Source organism: Rhipicephalus microplus, chromosome 2 (genome assembly GCF_043290135.1).
Source record: "Rhipicephalus microplus isolate Deutch F79 chromosome 2, USDA_Rmic, whole genome shotgun sequence".
In the NCBI taxonomy this organism is placed as follows: Eukaryota; Metazoa; Arthropoda; class Arachnida; order Ixodida; family Ixodidae; genus Rhipicephalus; species Rhipicephalus microplus.
The window spans coordinates 298587833-298608161 of record NC_134701.1 but is presented as its reverse complement, the minus strand read 5'-3'; the positions used below and the strand labels follow the sequence as shown (position 1 = coordinate 298608161).

The 20329-nt window shown below is 46.7% G+C and overlaps 1 protein-coding gene across 2 annotated transcripts in view; it reads right to left on the bottom strand.

The window, feature by feature from the left end:
- The window catches only part of Hip14 (palmitoyltransferase Hip14), a 297274-nt gene that overhangs the window by 9842 nt on the left and 267103 nt on the right, over positions 1–20329 (bottom strand). For both annotated transcript variants that reach the window (XM_037429914.2, XM_037429921.2), the window contains exon 14: positions 4543–4683. In XM_037429914.2, the coding sequence (XP_037285811.2) occupies positions 4551–4683 (133 nt within the window). In that variant the 3' untranslated portion in view covers positions 4543–4550. The remainder of the gene's footprint in view (positions 1–4542; positions 4684–20329) is intronic.

Sequence of the window (20329 nt, the reverse complement as noted above, 5' to 3'; positions counted from 1 at the left end):
TAGCCATGATCAAACAAGGCTTCTGTGAAGATTAAACAGACATCTGTCACCACCCCATAAGGTAAAAAATTTAAGGGATAGTTTTCTTTGTTAGACACAATATTAATGAGAATATACAGACAATTATGCCTAGGAAAGTATAGGGGATGTTATAAGAAGTAATTGTATTGTAAATGTGGAGAATAGAAAGTGAACGAAAAAGATAACTTGGTGTGGGCAGGGACCGAACCCGCGAGATTCAAACAATGCGTCCGATGCTCTACCAACATCCACTTTATGGGGTATGTATGTGCATTTAAACATGAGAGCGTCAGTCAGCACTGCTTGTTGCCATTGAGGTGAGTGTGGGACACTTACTATTTGACTATTGGCGTCACGTAGCACAAGATCATATGTGGCAGCTGACCAATAATCCCTCACATACCACCTGAAGGCATTAAGTCTGCCATAACTACACCCTTGCTATGAATGAAGGAAAGAAGGGTAAACATGAGGGCTCGTTTTCTTTGTTAGACACAATATTAATGAAAAGTGACAAACAACTACGCCTAGGAAAGTATAGAGAATGTTATAAAAAGGGATATCTGCACTACAGTCCAAACAACCTTCTTCATAGGGTACACTAGCGCAAAACATGTTAAACATGCAGTCTTGCGTGCCCAAGATTAACATCGAAAAACCCACGCTGCCGACAGAATTTACACGAAAAAAAAAAAAAACGAAAAGAAAAGCCATCGCGGAAATCTGTGGTTAGAGCTTCAGGCCACCTACCATATTTACTCGCGTAATTCTCGCACTTGCAGAATTCTCGCACCCCACACATCGCCCAACAAAAATACAATTTCCTCTTTTTCCTCGAGTAAATATCGCGCACCCAAAAATTGCCGCAATAATGTCGTTTGCTCGTTCCAGCCACTGATGATGATAGTGTGCACCATCTGGCGCCATCTCCTAAGCATAGAGAGCATTATTATTGCATCAAGATTCAATCCAATATAATCCAAGCCAAGGTGGCACGTGCGCGTTGCGGCACGATTTGTATGTTGTGTCTGTAACCTGTTACATTATGGGGCGATATGGAAGCTACACGGTTGCTTTCAAGTTGAAAGCGATTGATCATGCACTCAACAACGGCAACAGGGCCGCCAATAGGCCCTCCTTCGGAATAGACAATTTTGTGTTCGCAACTGGTGACAACAGCTGAAAGCCAGCAAGACGTGTTGGGCCTTCCGTGTGCTTAAGACTGGGTTTGATGGCAAACTTTATTTCTTCAGAAGGGACCTGCGGAGGATTTTGTTAAATGGCCATCAGCCCAATACTGACGTTCTTCGCTTACCTTTTGTGGACTCCTGTTGAGCGACGAACGCTACCGCTACGCTTGCAACGGCCACAAGCTTTGTGTACAGTATTCTTGTAAGTATTCCGATTCTCGACTGTTTGCTTGCACTTTTTGTGTCTCAAATAAATCTTGCCTTGTGTTGAACCTGTGCTTTTGTTGTTGAGGTACATTACTTACTACATTACTACTTCTCAAAGCTTACTGTTAGTTGCTGGCGTGAGAATCCCAACTTGCGGCCACTTCGTTTTCTTTTTCACTCTGTACATTTTCGTGGCAAGTTTTCCCCGGGCAATTCTCGCACACCCCAACTTTGCATCGGTTTTCCGCCGAAAAAAGTGCGAGGATTATATGAGTAAATACGGTAGACTATGTGCACTATCACGAATGAAATTTTGTGCGCTGAACAGTGGCGAATATTGATTTGACAATCTCGCACCCCATATCCGAAAACATTGCAATCAAACCTTGAGCTACTATTCAAGTGTTACAAGCAACACACATGCCCCCTTTCCTTCATGTAGAGCCACTGTAAAGAGTTACAATGATTTCATACAAAACTGCAACTTTGATTGTCTGCAACCATTACCGGAAACTGACAAAATGGCCACAAATGGTGATTAGACTACATCTGCTGTTTGGAATGTTGTCGCAGGAAGTTTGTATGAGACAACATGAAGATTCGTCGTCGAAAAGGTTGTACTCAAGCACTGATCCACGAGTGTGCATTATGCGAAGTCTAGGTTCGCGGCCACAAGATCAATGGCGACAAAAGTTCGCCGAACTTGTGTAAGCCTGCATAGTGGCAGCAAAGGCGAAAGCACGCGTCGGAAAACCGAAAAGCTTTTAAACTTGAGGACAAGGTAGCAAACCCGAAAACAACGCCACTTTTCTTGACAGGAAACTTAAAGTGCTCTTCATGAGGATGTGATCGCACGTTCCAAGCGGCCGGAGCCATGTCGGCACTGGTGCAAAGGTTACTCAGACGCCCAGGCAACCGCCCTTCTTCCTCACTAAGCGAGCTCGTGCAGAGCTACCATGTTTTTTTTTTTCTTGCTTCAATTAAGTAAGAGGGCATTGAATTGCAACCGTGTAAATACGGTACAGAACCACTGATCATGGCAAAGTTCCGGGTGTGCCTATCAAGTGCAGAAATAAAAGCTAGACTGATTTCTCGCGATCATACTGGCGGTGCGTCAATTATGCCAGATAAAGTATGCTAGAAACCAACCAGCACAATTACATTGTAGAAAAATCTTATGCAAATTATGCTCAATGCTTCTCAAGCATCTTTGGCATCGGCAGTCGTGTACAGAACCATAATGTTCCCTTTGTCACGAAGGTGGAGAGTGCAGCTAAAAGAAAGCTTTTACTTCCATTTGGTTAGCACATTTTACAAGTGCGCGTAATCATGACTACTGTCTGGTGTTATCAGGCGAACAAGCATGCTACAGATGTCAACTATATCCTTCAACAACTGTGGAGACTGTAGTGGAAAAAAGAAAGAAAGAACATATAAAAGTGGTTAACACGTTGCAGCTCTGTGCTCACTGATGTAACCCAAAGATGTACAGTGGAATCTCGATGATACGATCACGGCTAATACGAATTTCCGGATGATACGAATTTTTCTGTGGTCCCTGCCGAGCCCCATTACTTTGCAATGCGCTAGAGTATGTTTGTTACGAATCGATTTTCTGCCCCCGTCGTTTGATACGAATGAACGCTGCCCCACTGACGGCCGCGAAATGGAACAGCGCTCAGCCGTGCGCCGGAATGCGCGCTGCGCCGCCGGTTTGGCATTTTGCCAACGGTGCCAGCCAAGAGCGCGTGGCGCCTCCAACATCGGCGCGCAGCGTGCGCAATATCGGAGACCTCGGAGACTGCTTGCGCCCTTTGATTTCGGTTTAGGTTTAGAGATGGCGCTGGCCACGGTTTCCTTTCTTTCTCTGTTTTTGGGTGCGGCGGCGAGGACGCGACGACGCGGCGGACTGCGCGGGTCAAGTGGGGCGGTGACGCTTTTGTTGCTCTTGTGCTTTTCCTCTTTCTCTGCGTGGCGTTGGACGGAGTGGTTGCAGTGCTCTGCTTCGGACGCGTTCTTTGTGTTTGCGACATTTTGCCTAGTCGCAACGAGCTATGTCTCGCAAGCGAAAAACACTCTCCTTTAAGGAGAAATTAGACATCCTTCGAAAGGTTATGAGGATCCTAAGAGAAAGCGGACGGAGTTGGCTAAGGAGCTAGGCCTTGCAACGTCAACACTGAGCACAGTTGTTGGACAGCGAGAGACCATAATGAAAAACGTGCTTTCATTCAACGTTCAACGCAAAGCAAGCGAAGACCGCTCAGCACGTGAAACTTGAAGAGACTCTCCTGACTTGGTTTAAAGAGGTAACCGCAGCTGGCGTGAATATCGATGGCAAAGTTTTGCGGGAGCAAGCCGACGAGTTTGCACTTGCTCTGCATATCGACGGATTTCGGGCCTCAGGTGGGGTGGCTGCAGCGCTTTAAGACTAGGCACGCTCTCGTTTACAAAAGGGTCTGCGGCGAAGTGAAAAAAGCTGACGAGGCAGTTGTCAGCCACTGGTTAGAGAAGCTGCCGTCACTCATTGCAGAGTATGAGCCTCGTGATGTTTTTAATGCTGATGAGGCAGGTCTCTTTTTTAACCTGCAACCTGAAAAGAGCCTCTGTTTAAAAGGCGAAACATGCAGAGGAGGAAAAAAGCAAAGAGCGTATTACTGTGCTCTTGTGCTGTAAAGCCGACGGATCGGAAAAGCTTAAGCTGACCGTAGTAGGAAAGTTCCAAAAGCCTCGGTGCTTCAAGCGCGAGAGTCGTTTGCCGTGCGTCTATCGCGCAAACAAAAAGGCGTGGATGACAGCGTGTTGTTTGAAGAGTTTTTGTCACTCCTTGACAGGAGGATGGCTTGTAAGAATCGGAAGATTTTTCTTTTTCTTGACCAGTGCGCCGCCCACCCGAGGCAAGTGAATAAATGCTTTTCACGTACTTGTGCCTGGATGAGTTCACGTCTGACTCTTTGTTAATTTAGGTAGTTTTATTTGTTCCGATGATACGAATTTCGGCTAATACGAATATTTTTCGTGACCCCGTGAGATTCGTATCATCGAGATTCCACTGTATTGCAACATTACAAGGCTTCCAACTGGAGGTGGCCTACAGTTGTATCATCAATAAAGCAATGTGACTTACAAAGTTCACTACACATAATGAAGCAGTGTTTGCTTCTCGTCCTGATCTTCATTAGCATGGTAGACGTGCCTCCAATCACGAGGGTTTGCTCCCAGGCAGCGCCATTCACAGAAGTCAGCCAAGTTCTTCACTGGCCCCATGCTGCAATGTGAGAGACGACATTCACCTGAGCAAGTTTATGCAAGTACTCACCATAACCTCCTTATGTATAACACATGCAACACATCAATAAAACAATTCTGATCGATTGATAAGCGGGCTTAAAGATGCGGTGCACTCATGGAGACTTTCACTTTTTACGTACAAGTGAAGCTCACAAGTAGAAAGCACATGCGTACAAAATTAATTATCATGGGTATGCCTCTCATTTTGGTAATAAAAAATTTACCTTAACTTTGTCATCACCATAACATTTGATCGTAATCTCTGAAGAACCGATACAACACTTGATATTCTGCCTTGTTAAAAAAATTAGGGGACCCTAAAGCTTCACCTTTAGGAGTTGAATGTGACATCCTGTTCCTAGTGCGCACTTCAAACACTTAGTGCATGAAACCTTTTCGAATTTGCTATGCACGTACTACGTGGCCTTAAAAGAATAGGCGTGTGCCCTTTGTAGTGGAGCACCGGCTTTTAACCACGGAGCCATAATGATAATCACATATTCTGATGCTCGTTGGCAATGGACGCTTCTACCACGCATTATTACTGCAATATTTCATGTTGAATTGTGAAGCATGTACGTATACAGGATGCGTGTGTTTGTGAAGCATGAATCTTCTTTCACTGCATTTCCAAGCAGAGCAAGTTCTTTTCACTGTTTTCACATTCACTTGCCACGCAAATTACCCTGGTGCGATCCTCACTCTGCTCCAGGATTTTTATCATTTATTTATTTTAGTTGTATCATTCTCGATTTTTCTATCATGCAAAAATGATTTTTTGCACCCAACCAACCATGCCGACACACATGTCTGAATTTCTGCGAAATGAGCTCTTTTACGCTATCACGTTAATAATTTTGTAACAGTCTTCATCTTCAAAAGTGTGCTTTGTAAACACGAAGACGGGATGAAAGAAAAAAACAGCACAGAATGCAACGAATTGCATCCTGTACTGTGTTTGTTGTACCAAGTCTGTGTTTACAAAGGGCACTTTTGAAGATGAATCAGCGCCAATAAGCCTACCTTACAGCTCTTCTAAATTGTAAATATTATCAATGGGCTATCTCAAGTCCAAGAATGCATTTTTATGTGCTTTACAAATGAAACAGTCACATATTGTTGTTACTCTCGTTCAGATGATTTTACACTGAAGAGTCAGACAAAATTTGTGTGATAATTAAAATAAACTAACTGTGCAACAATTCATGTTGAGACAAAGGTCCCGAGACGCATTCTGTGTGTCCTCCCAAGATGAATTCATAATGGATCGAGAGAACTACTGCTGGCCAACAAGAATTACTAAATATAACAGAAAATAACAAAAACAGGCATTTTTTAGCAGTTACTATTCATGGTCAGAACAGTTTTACGGTGCACTACTCAGCTAAGCAGGTTGCTGGCAGCAATCTCTTCTGAGAAATTATTTCATTAAAGGGCAGGCCCTGAATTGAATCTCACATTTAGGTGTCAGCCAGAACACCTTGGACCCTGGCAGTGTCCTCGATCTATTGGATTGCCCAGAGCTGAGCAGCATGGTCTCTCACTGCTCATTAATTGTGTGACCCTGTTGGACCGCCTTTAGACAAGCCCGCAGGATTTGAGGTAGGTCCACTTTTTCTTTACATATATCGCACCTGTCGGTGTAATGAGCCGGATAATAGTGGCTATAGGCCATTGGGTTCGGGTACTTGTTGGTTTGAAGGAGGTGCCAGGCTACCGCTTGCTGCTTGCTAAGCGTGTGGTGCGCAGGAGAATGCCGGGTCCTTTCCAATCAATGATGATTGGTTATTTCCTTTTATGCAACCATGCGATCTCTTTTCTATCCTAGTGAGGGTGTCTCAGTGGCTCGGCATATAAGGGACGGTTGGTAAAGATCGCGTCGTACTCATACAACAGCAACAGCTGCGCTCGTTCCCCTTCTGGCAAACTCTGTGCCTCTACCAAAAGCGGGTGCACTGCCCTTCCCTGCAGCGTTGCACATTGTTCCTTCCGGCAGGGTGGTTACTCGCTTTCTTGGCGTGCTTTCCTCCTCCCGTACTCGCCCCTCTCCCTGCGATTGGCATGCTTTTGTCAATGCGGGGGCCTTCGAGAAAAGCTTTAGTGCGTCTCCGTCGCGCTCTCAGTAACCACCGTTTGCAATGTCAATGACAATACTCGACTTGGCGAGAAAGTCTCCACCCAGTAGTAGAGACATTGATAGCCCAGGAAGATGCACGAAATGTCGCCTCATGCGTCTATCCCAGCGGATAACTAGCCTAGCCGCACCACTCGATAGTGCTGTGCCTGTAGCCAGGCGGAAGACGGTGTTGCTTTGTCTCAAGCAGATATTGTTATCGTGGAGATGGTGCAACACATCGTCGCCGAACCAAGAAGCGCTTGTCCCAGTGTCCAAAAGTGCTACGAACTTCTTTTGAGCTATCGTTAACTCCAATAGGGTGCGGGCAAGTCTACGGCCTCACCAGTGCGACAGACTTAGGTGCAAGTGATCCGAATGCACTGGTGGAATTACTGATCACTCCTCAGTGCCCAATGTGGATCACCGGTGGCGCCGTCCGAGTCCCATACCGCGCATTTGTTCCTGACCCCGTGTGCGATGTGCCCCGGCGCGTCGCACGGATAGCAAGGATCGCGGACATTACGCCAGCTCGAAGTTGCTTCGATCAGGTGGTCCTCGTTCTTGGTTGCGCTGCTCGTTAGGCCTTGTGCTGACCGCATGCTCTTGCTTTGGAATGCTGCGCATAGGGGCGGCGTGGGCCGTACGGTGCGCGTAAGCGTAGGGGTCTAAAGCGCGGTCTGGCAGCTCCCAACTGCATGTACCTGCTCATCAGCGAACGCTGCTGCCGTGTTACCCCTAAGTGCCTCTGAAACTGCCGCGCCGCCATTCCACGCACCGCGAGGCTCGATTGACTGCGCTGCAGGCGGAGGTGGGCGATACGATTGCGCAGGGAGGATTCCCCATTGTATGCGCTTTGCCTCGGTGGCAAGCTCTTCTAGGTCTGCGAACTTACATTCTTTGAAGTGCGCTGCAAAAGTTGGGTGCGCTTGTCGCGTAACATGCTCCACTTCTCCTGCATTGGTGGCGTGAGGGTTAGCGAGACGATACAGTTTGTCCATCGCCCGTACATACTCCAGCAAGGATTCGTCCGGTTGATGGGTGATACAATTCGTCCATCGCCCGTACATACTCCAGCAAGGATTCGTCCGAATGCTGGGTGATACAGTTCGTCCATCGGCCATACATACTTCAGCAAGGATTCGTCCGGATGCTGGGTGCGTAGCTCTAATTCCCTCTGCAAACGCCACTCATAATTAGCCGGTAGGAATTCACGGTGGAACTCTTCTATTGTGCGGGTGTGATTTCCGATTAGTCGGAACCATCGGGCCGCTTGCTCCTGGAGCGACACCGAAACCACACGCTCGAGAAGTTCGGCAACAGAAAGCCCTGTCTGTCGCCTGCTGATAATGGAGCGAACGGTCAAGATACTCGTTGATGCTCTTGCAGTCCTGGTAACTCGTGTAGGTAGGTATGTCTACCATGACACGTGGTCGCACAGTATGCACAGAGGCCTGCGCTGTGTTCTGCAGGGCACTCGCGAGGCTTTGCATAACTGACAGCACATTTTGTAAGAGTACCTTGCTGCCCGCAGACTTGCCTACAGTTGCAGCGCGTGTCGGAGCAAGTTGTAGCGGCGCCTCCCCGTTCGCGTCACAAGATTCCAGAGCGCCATGCATGATGCTTTTCGTCGTAGGCCTAGTCTCTGCTAATGCAGTCTCTGCACCTTCTTGATCATCCCGCGTGAAACGACCAAAATCTACGCTGTCGGAAAGTACTAAAGGCGCCCCCGCGTTAGCCAGAGAATCTCCACTCTGCAATGCAACATCAGACAACATTGACAAATCTTGGACTTCTGACATGCCTGTTATCCTACGTGTGGGGGAGTGTCGGCAGTTTGTCGCGTCCACAAAGCTAGCCGCGTTGCCAAATTCGTTACGCTGGGCACCAGATGTAGGGGGTCTGTTCTATGTACGGCTGACGCATAAGCCTAGCTAATGTTTCAGCCGCGCACAGTCGTACCGTGCACGATTAACGTCCCCTATCCGTAGCTAGTCTCATCACAGCTACACGGGTTCGGGCGAATAAGGCAACAGGCTAGGTCAACAACAACACTTTATTGCTAGGCGTTACCAATAGCACGCAATGTCGCGAGGAGACAGTACAAAAAACAAGGCTAGACGCTTACTCCTTGGTCGTTGTCGTCCTCAGCTCGCGGGGGGGGGGGGGGGGGGGCTGCGGGTTTGACCTCTTTTGTTCCTTGACGGTGTCAGAGCGTGCGTCCGTCTGCACGCTAGTTTTGTTCACTCACCCGGTTTCCCTCTCCCTGACGAGAATAATACCTTTTCTCGCTGAGAGAGGGGAGACCTGTTCCGCACACCAGTAAAGGGAATCGCGAGCGCCGGCCGTGGGGGTGTTCCCGCAACTAGGCTTTTGGGCTGCCGTAAAAAAGAGAGGGTGGCTGGGCACGGGCACACGTGCTCCCCCACACACTGTGGATAACATGGTAGCGTGGAAAGTTGTTTTTCTTTAGTTGGAATAGTTGAAAGCTTGCTTCGGTGCGCGCCCTCTTCAGGGAGTGATGAATAGAGGGTTAAAAGTTTTTGGCCATAAAATATGGAGTGTGTTCAGTGGCGGCGGAAGCCACCCACCACCGAGCCCAAAGATGGGACGCTGCAAGACATGAAAAAATATCTTGCATACCCCAGCTGTAAACCGCCACTACAACCTGATGTGAGGCATCCCGAGGTGGGGTGAACACACAAGGTTAACCCTCGTCGATAGGAAGAACGGGATGTTAACAAAAGAGACAAGAAGACAGGACAAACAAAAAGTGAAAGACAAAGATGTAGGGAGAGAGAGATAGGAAAATGCGCCTGCCGATTTCCCCTGGGTGGGTCAGCTCAGTGGTACAGTCTACACGAAGCTGGGGCCAAAGAGGTGTGTTACGTCTGCCGGGGTGTGTTACATCCCCTTTTCCCTGGACACGGCGAAGCCACGCACGGCTAGGCGTGGGAGAGAGTCAGAACCCCCCCCCCCCCCCCGTTAGCTCGACTCCGTGGTGTGGCTACACATCAATCGCCTGCTTGCCCAGACGCCCCTGCGGGACGGCATATACGGAAGCTATGACAAGATGGCTGTGCTGTGTCATTGGATATCGTGCGGACTGAGGCCTGCAGAATAGCCCGAGCACAGCGCATCGAAGCAAAAGAGTTCAACGCGAGCTCCGGCTGGACAACTCGTTTTTCTGCGGTGCCATAGCCTCGCACTGCGAAGGCGGACCACCTTGTGGTACCGCTTGCCTGCAGCATATGAGGACAAAGTGGTGGACTTCCACCGTTTCGTTATAAAGCTCCGACAGCCGAAAGACCTCATTTTGTCCCAGATTGGCAAACGTTGATCAGACCCCACTTTCCTTTGATATGCCGCAGAACATGACAGTGGAGGAAAAAGGTGCACGGAGCTTCATCGACAGAACGTCTGCCGCTGATAAACAATGATGCATGGTAATGCTGGTGGAGACAGCAGATGGGCGCAAGCTACAGCCGTACGTTAATTTTAAACGTAAAACGCTCCCAAAGGCTAATTTCTCTCAAGGCATCTACATCAGAGTCCAGGAAAAAGACTGGATGAGCAGGGAACTCATTGTGGGTTGGGTGAAAACAGTCTGGGGTCGGAGGCCGTGTAGTCTGTTGTTCTCATCCATGCTTGTTCTGAACAGTTTTCATGGGCAGCTAGTAGATCGCATACAATATGAGCTAAAGGAGCTGCGCACAAATCTGGCAGTGATTCTGGGTAGCCTCACATGGATATTGCAGCCTTTGAACGTGTGGTTTATTAGACCTTTCAAGAACAATGCTCGAAGGCTCTGCACCACCTGGATGGCTGGAACACAACATCAGCTGACTCCAGGTGGTAAGATTAAGAGGCCACCTGTGAAATGCTGCGCGCTTGGATCCTGGAAAGCGTGGCAGGCAATCTCCGACCAAGTCGTCAGGAAAAGCTTTAAGAAGGCGAGTACCTCGAACGCACTGAATGCGAGTGAGGATGAGATGTCCAGTGCGGATGATTCGAACTGGGAAAACGAAGCCCCGCTTGGCGAGGATGAATGTGTGCTCTCCGACTCTGACTCCGAATAGAGGAAAGAAGGGACACCTACGACTTTTGTGTAAATAAATTTTATGTGTGTTTGTGCAGTTGACGGCCCTTGCTTGTTCATTAAAAGTTACGTAGGTATGTTTGTTGTATGCTGAATTAATTGGGAAACGATAAATTCACCTTTGACTTGACAAATGTGCATATTTAAAGCACAAGAACCGAGTTGAAAAAATTTTCGAAAATTTTACCCTGCGTAATTGGCGCACCCCTAACTTCGAGCCGGACTTTTTGAACAAAAAGAACCCTTGTTATGAGAATAAATACAGTATTTTAAATGACACTGCCATAACTGATGACACCCTGTGCCATAGAGATGCGGCTTCAAGTTCACAAGCTATTATAGTGCCAGTAAACATGCACCAGGCTAACTCGGAATCTGTTCATGATGGTGGGGGCCATGGATGTAATCCAGGCACTGGGCAAAACAACATTGGTGGCCAATTTTTGCGCCCTCATGGGATGCCAGATTTGCCAAAGCAGCAACTGCCCAGTGTTGAAAATTAATGGCAAAATGGGTCTCATGCCAATGTCATATGTTTAGGCTTGTGCAAATCTCTGAATGCTTCGAAGAATCGATCGAATAAGGCAGTATTTGAATTCGCTTCCAATTGAATTAAAATTATCAAAAATTTCACATTATTTGAAACAAACAATTAAATGCATAGTAGTCCGCACAGCGTTACAAGAATAAACTCAGTTTGAAAGCTCTGCTGGAGAGGTGGGCCGCGTGGAGGACACGAGAACTAGTGGCTCTGCAGTACGATCTTGCTCTAGCGACGCAGGGCGCGCGTGTTGCGATCAGCGGCAGCGACCTGCAAGCGGCTACCGTGAATGGTGTGCTGTATTCCCACGTCACTTCTCGGAGTGTTTTTGGCACTGCGTACGTAGTTTCTTGCACAAAAACGTGTTTGTGATGTATGAGGCACAGATTTATCTACATTGAGGTATCCAGACTAGCTTTGCACCAGGCTCCAACAGTGGCGACCGCAATGACGACTCCATTTCACGCAACTTGTTCATTTGTTTGTTTATTCATTAATTTATTTTCTGTGTAAACATGGTTAAACAGTGGCGTGGGTCAACATAAAAGCTGCTATAAGCAGCTTAAGAACCTCATATATGTAGCATCCGGTCTCTTTCACCCAGTGGTGACAAGCTAGCAGACGAACGATCGTAAGCAAATTTGCTGTCCAGCCTTGCACGTTGCCCGAGAGAATTCATATTGTAGTGCAAATAAAAATGATATTATTATTATTATTATTATTATTATTATTACATGCAGTAGCAATTGGTGAATACGATAAAAGTGATGCCGTTGATATTATGTACATTGTGTGACAACAATCACTCAATAGTTACAAAACTTGGAGGATGCTTGAGCTTCACCTTCAAGAGTAGACTGCAATAGCGTAACCGGGCCCCGTGTGAATCACTTTGTCAAATACTAGCCTAGCTTCGGTCTCGGTGTATGCCTCAACCGTACCGTGAGGGCAAGAACGACTGTGAGTGCAACACTAGCCGTTTCAAAGTATTGTAGAATGTCTACTGCAAATACAGTTGCTAAGTGCCCACTGCGCCATATTCGTTATTTTGTGAATCAGCAAAGGGGCCTTTACGCGCACATAAAGCAACACGTGAACACAAGTTGGAACGACCTGTACAGGCTGGGCCTTTCTAACACTCAGTCGTTGCGAATTTCACATTTTTAGACGCCAGACGCTATTCTATGCTTCTACCACTCAATATTGCGTGGATTGAAGAAATTCTTTCAAATACATGAACAAAAGAAGTGTAAACATAAGGCCTAGATTTTTTGGCTGTAAACATTATTATTGAGAACTTCTACTACATAAAATTCATATTGTTTTTTCCTTTTCCGAATCAGTTTCAACCATTGGTGTGCCTATGTGGTATACCCCCTGATTGGCACACAGAGACCTGCGATCGATTCCCACTTGTACTGAAGTCACTTTTTTTTTTTTGATTGGCAGGTTTCTTGATTTTTTCTTTTGCCACAGACAAGATAATGTCTTCTCACGCACACAACTGAAGATGGTGACAGCAATGCCAACCCTGGAATTTCTCTGAAACGAGCTCATTAAAGCTATCACATTCAAATAATATACAATGGATAAAAATTATAAATATAAGTATAGATGAAGAGACAGTCATTTATCCTATAACTTAATTCAAGAGCATGATCAAAGCACACACGGAAAGGTAGTTCTAACCTCTAACAAAAATAACCTGGGAGAGTGACCAGACGATTAAAACAATTTAAGAATATGTTACTATAGTGGAACTTATAAATCAGGTGTTGTAAAGTGAATCAATTGCATGCCATCATTTAGTCTCAATTGTGGAATAAACAATTTAGTTTTGACCGTGCCAGACCTCCGAAGAAATCCGGCGCAATTGAAAAGGTGGTACCAAGCTTTGCGTTGGAAAGATAGAAAGTTCACTGCCAAGGGCAAAGTCTATGACGTTCAGTGTGAGAATGACGGCATCGTAACGCACTACCGTCACGCCTTGCAGGACAAGAAGCCTTAATCTCACAGGAAAGTGGGAGCTCGCACCCGGTGGCCGTTCCCGCTTGTTCCCAGTGATTCCACCCCATATATTGAGGCCGAAATGTTCATAATCAAGGCGCCAGTCCCCCCCCCCCCCTCTCGCCACTAAACGCACGGTGTCTCTCGAATGCTCAGTGCCTAGTTTGGAGGAGCCGCCAGAAATAGAACAGCAAGACCTAAGGAAGCAAGACACAAACGTATGTGTGGTGGTGTTTTCCCAGTGACTAGGTTTTGTTACATTTCTTTCATATTACAGCAATAGATATTTTTCTGAATTGCAGTGTTCTCATTTCTGAACCTAGAGCAGGCAACGGTGCCACATGTCTGTGTCACTTCTTAGTGCAGCGAAGTGCACCAGGAAGTAGCCCGCCATGAGTATGCTGCATGTATGGGTACCATCGTAAAACATTGAAGAAGTGACAATGTGCAAAGAGGGCCTCTAGCATCTCGCACAAGTACCTCTGGAGAAGGCGTGCCCAAACCAAATGAAAGTCCTCTCATTCGAATGAGGTGTTTTCAAGAAGGCTGCTTAGATCATCCCTTACACGGCTTTCTTTCCACATTAAAAGCAATTAAGAAAAATGCCCAGAGGCTTTTCACGAAAACCCCCTGCTTTATAACCTCTTTTGAATTGTGCTTGAAAAGTTGGAGTGGCTGCTACTGCATATTTTGAGGTATACCACCCAGTATGAGAACGTGAAGTTATGTTCGTGAATATCCTTCTTTTTTGACACATAACCAATCAGTAGCTTTCTGAAAAGGTGGAAAATGCGTGAAAGGAGATGAAGTTGCTGTAACATTTTACACTCTGCTCTCGATTGGTAGCAGCCGCGAAGACTTGTTTGATGAACAGTGTGAAGCACGGGTACTGTTTCTTGAAGAAAGTCATTTTTTGTAACTAGTAGAAAACATGAGTACTGTTTTATAGAGTATTTTTGTATTTGAGTAAGTCAACTTGGTTGAGGCTTTTTTTTTTTGGACGTTTTAGGCTGTTTATCGTCTAGGCCAGATGACAATGGTTAAAATGCTAGCGGTCGTCATAAAATCTTTACGCTGAAAATGCTCATTCATGTACAATTTCCCGTACTTGGAGGTTAAACTGAATGCAGACAGTGCGATTATAGACAGGACATCCATTCTTAGCCAACTTGCAATGAGCAACACACCTTGGAATTTATACAGGAGTCAAAAATGCGATGTGAGAATTTCGACTGGAAGCGCATAATGAATGAGTAAGTTCGCAGCAAACCGCCGCGATACGCTGCTGTAGCAGCCCATGCTCCTCTGCCGGCAGAGATACGGGGCTTTGAAACTGAGTTTATTCTAATAACATTGAGTCTGTATGTATACCCTGTAGAGGCGGTTTCACTGCAGTGGAGGTGTGCTAAGCCAGGAAAGCATCTTTCGAAGCAGCTTTTCGCATGTAACTCTCTGTAAAAGTAGTTTGACTGTTCTGAAGTGGTGCTGAACCATGAAAACACATATCCAAGGTAAATCTGCGCTGCGGCAAAGCTCCTTTTCAAGGTTAAAAGAAATTGGTACCCTCTCAGAGATGCATAATTTTAAATGCAGAGCATTTCTTAGTCGCAAGATGTCACGCGTCATGCGTCGGCAGCAATGTCCACAACCCCCATTGCGCATGCTCGCGCCTCGTGCGGCATGCTTGCGTCTCGTGCCAACTGTTCGCTCCCCCCCCCCCCCCCCCACCTCTCGCCTCACAATGCCGACACAGGCTGCGTCTGCTAGTAAAAACCCACTGCTCGAGCTGCACAACTGCTCAATGGCCCGTATATGTAGGCACTGGATTGCACATCGGCGTCCCACCACTCGTTGAAGGCAAAGCTTCTGTTTCATTCAATAAATAGGAAGAATAAGACAAAATACCAATTAGGCATTCGCAAACCATACCCAAATATGCAACATTGATGCGATACCCCTGCCCGCACTTTGCGATGCATATACATGAGTTCCCCCTGTGGGAAAATATGGGTGGCATTTTTTTTTCAAGTTTAAAACCATGTTACATTTACTAATATGCTCTAAGTATTAGCCGCAAATCGGGCTTTAGGTGGCAGCACAGTCTCCATGGAAGTGTGTGTTGTATCCTGACAAAGAAACACGGAACCAGGAGAACTAGATAAGGGCTTACTCCTACATTTGACGCATCAGGGGCGTCTCAACACAAGGATCGAAACATAAGACAGACAATCACATAGCTGTCGGGTTTTTATAGCCTTCAGAAGGGTGTTACATCATAAACACGTGGACAGGCACGCAAACAGTCAGCATAGTGCCTTCATCGATCTTATCACAGATAGCCTCCAGCTTGAGCCCTATCGAACAGCGTCATGCGTGCCATTACAGAGAAATCTCGGTAGAACGAACCCCATAATAACGAGCTTTTCAGATTGAGGAACTTCAAAAAATACACGGCAATGTAAAATATTTTGATTGATTTGTGGGGTTTAACGTCCCAAAACCACCATATGATTATGAGAGACGCCATAGTGGAGGGCTCCGGAAATTTCGACCACCTGGGGTTCTTTAGCGTGCACCCAAATCTGAGTACACGGGCCTACAACATTTCCGCCTCCACCGGAAATGCAGCCGCCACAGCCGGGATTTTTCACTGTGTTACAAATTAATATATTTCACTGTGTTAAATATATTTCACTGTGTTAAAATATTTTCACTGTGTTACAACGACAATGCGAACAGGCGCCTTGCTTCTAGAAAGACGCGCCACAGTGCGGAGAGGAAAAAAACAAAAACGAAACGGTGACTTTCTTTTCTTTCTTTGGACAAAACCAGAGACAAGGGGCGAGGGCAACACGGGAAGGCAAGGTCAGCGAGGCAGAGTGGGAGTTTGCGGAGCAGGAAGCATGGGCATGGAAAACCTGAGACAGAGAGGGAGCAGGAAATGAAACGAGAGGAATTTTCTTTCTTTTCTTTGGAAGAGGGGACGACAGACGCGACGCTTCGGGTTTTTCTTTCTTCGTCACTTCTACGTGTGATGTAGGAGGCCTTGTTTGTCAATCGTGTTCATCTTTTTTCGGTGATTACTTATCACATCTGCAAAGCAAGTCAGCGTTTGCGCTGCGGTGCTACTACAAATGAGATCATCTCTGCATGCGACGAAGCAGCAGAAGCAGTTTTCGCTAAGCAAGAAAGTCGATATTTTTCAGCCACTGGAAGGCAAAAAGGCAGGCTTTATGACCAGAAAACCGGATTGCACCACAGGAATGTGGATGACCTGGAGGCCTTCACGCTGCGAAATTTGTGCTGCCTGCGAAAAAAAAACAAAAAAAAAAACAGACTTCTTTTGAAGTAAACGTGCATTTTTGGGTGTTCACTTGTGCATATGTTTTTTCTCGTGCAAAACGAGTTAGAGAACCAACCCTTGTAAAGGTAAGTTGTTTTGGTCGGTGGAAGATAAATATTTATGGTTAATCTTTGGGCTTTCACTATAATGATCTTTCAAAATAACAAACAAATTGTTGCAGCCCCCTGAAGTTCGTTATACAGAGATTTCACTGTATTGATATGTAACAGTGTGAATAAAGGGTCAGCGGCACGTATACAAATACACGCAGTGGCGCTTCGTTGTGTGCGGTCTGAGTCGATTGTCGGCGAGTAAAATGCATTGACCACAGTTTACTGATTATATCCAGCCTTCTTTCTACTGAATCGCTGCACGAAGCCTATGCAACGTTACCTTATCAGCGAGTAAAGTGCGTTCTGCCTGTCAAAGGGATGCTCGCAGTGGGTTACTGTCTGTGCGCTTTCACACTTAATTACGCTTTTACTGTGTTATTTGTACGTGTTAATTTTCCACCTACTATGCACTGCTGTAGCGTGACTTACCTACTTATCGACTCTTTTTATCATCTGCCTAAAAAAAAAAAGGAAAAGAAAAATCGTAGAAAGCCCACATATCTGTGCGATCATTTCAATACCACCGATCGCACTTATATGCACATGCATTTTTTTTTTCATTCTGTTCATAATGAAATGAGGGCAGTCGACAAGTCTAGTCAGCAAAGCTTAGTGGCTGACAGCGGTTTGTGCTACACTGCATTTACCATGTATATACACATGTAAAGACCTCGTAAGGATTCAGCAGAAAGCTTTCATCAATGGATTTTGTGCATCACAGTGTTACAACAAAGGTCTGGTTATTTTATGAGATGAGCATGTTTCTTTTTTTCTAACGAAAATGCAATAACAATCCCAAATAAAGGCTAAAGACAACGTAAAAAAGATGAGATTTTCAGTGAAATTGTACAACATTAAATCTAAGGCATGTTGCCTGAATTAATTTTTAATGTCTGGGCTCTTCAAATCATTTTTAAATCTAAACACACAGTTGCACATGGCAACTCTGGTTTAGGTACAGTTTCAGTACCGAAGTCTCACAGTTTATATGATATTTTAGTACCGAAGTCTCACAGTTTATGTGATAGTAATGTAGCGACAAAGAGTGGCTTCAGCAGCATTGCTCTACGCCTCAGGGGCATCGTCATCGGCGTAAGCTCGTGGTTGCAGTGCTTGGCCGGACGCTGCTGACAGCTTCTCCTTCTGCATTCTGCTCTGCCAATAAACCCCTTAACGAGTGGTGGAGTCTGCTGGGTTTTGACCACCCTAGAACTTTGGAATCGCATTCTACTAACCATTATGCCCACCGTCGCAGGCATTGCTCCAACTCCTCCAATGGCACCGTCCACTGTCCTCTGTGCCGGTTCCTTGTGTCTGCGAGATCCCCCTATTTTCTCAGGCACTGATGACGATTGATATGTGGGGTATTCAATCCCGTGACCTTCGGGTCAGCAGCCGAGTACCTTAGCCACTAGACCACCGCAGCGAGGCAGCACTGATGATAAGGACGTTGACGATCGGTGCTCACAACAAATGCGACGATGCCACCAAGTTGGGCTACGTCTCTTTCTACCAGTCAGACGTGGCAAAGCTGTGGTTGATCAACCACAAAGCTGAACTCCCTACGTGGTCAGCCTTCAAAATGAGCCTGACGCAAGTTTTCAGACGGCCCAAGGCACACAAACGCCATGCCGAACAACGCTTGCGTACTTGATCCAAACAGCTTGGCGAGAATTTCACAAGATATATTGAGGAAATTCTAGACCTTTGCAAGCGAGTCAGCGGGTCGATGTCCGAGGAGGATAAGATCAAACACATTATGAAGGGCATTGAGGACGACGCTTTCTAAATGTCACACTGTCGTCGAACTGACCGAGTTATGCCAGAGTATTGATGAGTCGCGCAGGCAACGTCTTTACAACCGACGTCCTTCGGCGCCTGATGGCTCTTTGTTCAGCCTTGGCGTAGGAGACGACCATGCTTCCCTTTTCTCAAAGATCCAAAAGTTAATCCGTGCCGATGTCGCTCGTCAACTCTCTATGATGTCCTGTGTATTCGATCAACAACACAGTTTGGCACCTACACTCTGTGACTGCTCCATCTAAAACCAGATCACACAAGCTCTTCCCCCCGCCTGTGAACCACCGCCAGTCACCGCACCTCTCACGTACACCAAGGCTGTTGATCAACCTCAACAGCCTGCGTTCCACCCAGCGCCTATGTATTTGCCGCCGCCCTTTTTGCAGCCTACCTATTCACCACAGCATATGCCGATGCCACCCCGGCCGCATTTTCCTGCCCCCCAGCCGCAACTCGGCGTCTACTCTGACCAATGGCGGCTCTACAACAACCGCCCGGTATGTTTTGCTTGTGACGGTGTTGGCCATGTGGTGCGTTATTGCCGTCGTCGCCAGGCTTCTCCGAACATTCGTTGAATGCCATCTTTCGACCTTCAGTCTTTCTCTGCGCCTTCAAGCTTTCCTTCCTTCCTCTTCCTTTCCCCTGATCGCCCATCCAGCCCAACCTGCCGCTCCCCATCGCCCCGTCGTCGTACGCCTTCCCCTATGCGTCGCGGTTCCGGACCCACCAAGCAGAAAAGCTCACGGCCGCAGTTCCCTAGGTATGAACTGCATCCCTGTCGCCATGCACAAGTTCTCGCCCCTGTACAGCCAATGTCATTGAATTGTCAGTCGATGGTATCATTTTCATGGCACTTGAAGATGCCAACGCAGGACTCTTCAAGACATACGTTAGGCTTTGACTCATATTTTATTGGCTTGGCATGTATAACTACATGCAGAAGTTCATTCACTCGTGTGCTCAGTGCCGAAGGTGGAAGTTACCTCCAAATCAAGTCTACTTGTCACAACCACTTCCTTGTCCTCGTTGACCTTTTGATCGGGTTGGTATTGACATTTATGGACTGCCACCATCAACTCTAGTCGATAACAGCTCGATTATTGTTGAGATAGACTATCAAACAAGCTATGTCGAAACAGCCACATTGCCGACTGCCACAGTCTGTGACAATGGAACGTTTCTGTTGCGACATTTCATTCTGCATCATGGTGCCCCTCGCGAGCTCTTAAGTGACAAAGGCTGTACCTTCCTTAATAACGCTTTGAAGGTATTGCTCTACCGATACCGAATCGCGCACCGCACAAGTACAGCATACCACCCTTAGACGAATGACATGAGGGAGCACTTCAATCGTACTCTTGGCGAAATGCTGTCGATGTACGTCGTCTTCGATGATTCCGATTGGGACGAAGTTTTTCTGCTGGTCACCTACGAACTTGCGGTCAATTCGAACTCACGATGAGGTCCCGGCAAAGCTATGTGTATTCCAACGGGCAAAAACGGCCGGTAATTCAAACGCCCAAGCACTTTCAATGGTTATTTCGTACATACCGGGCTCCGAAAATGCTCTCAGCACCCCGCCCAATTCCGCCGGGGCACCTGCGACA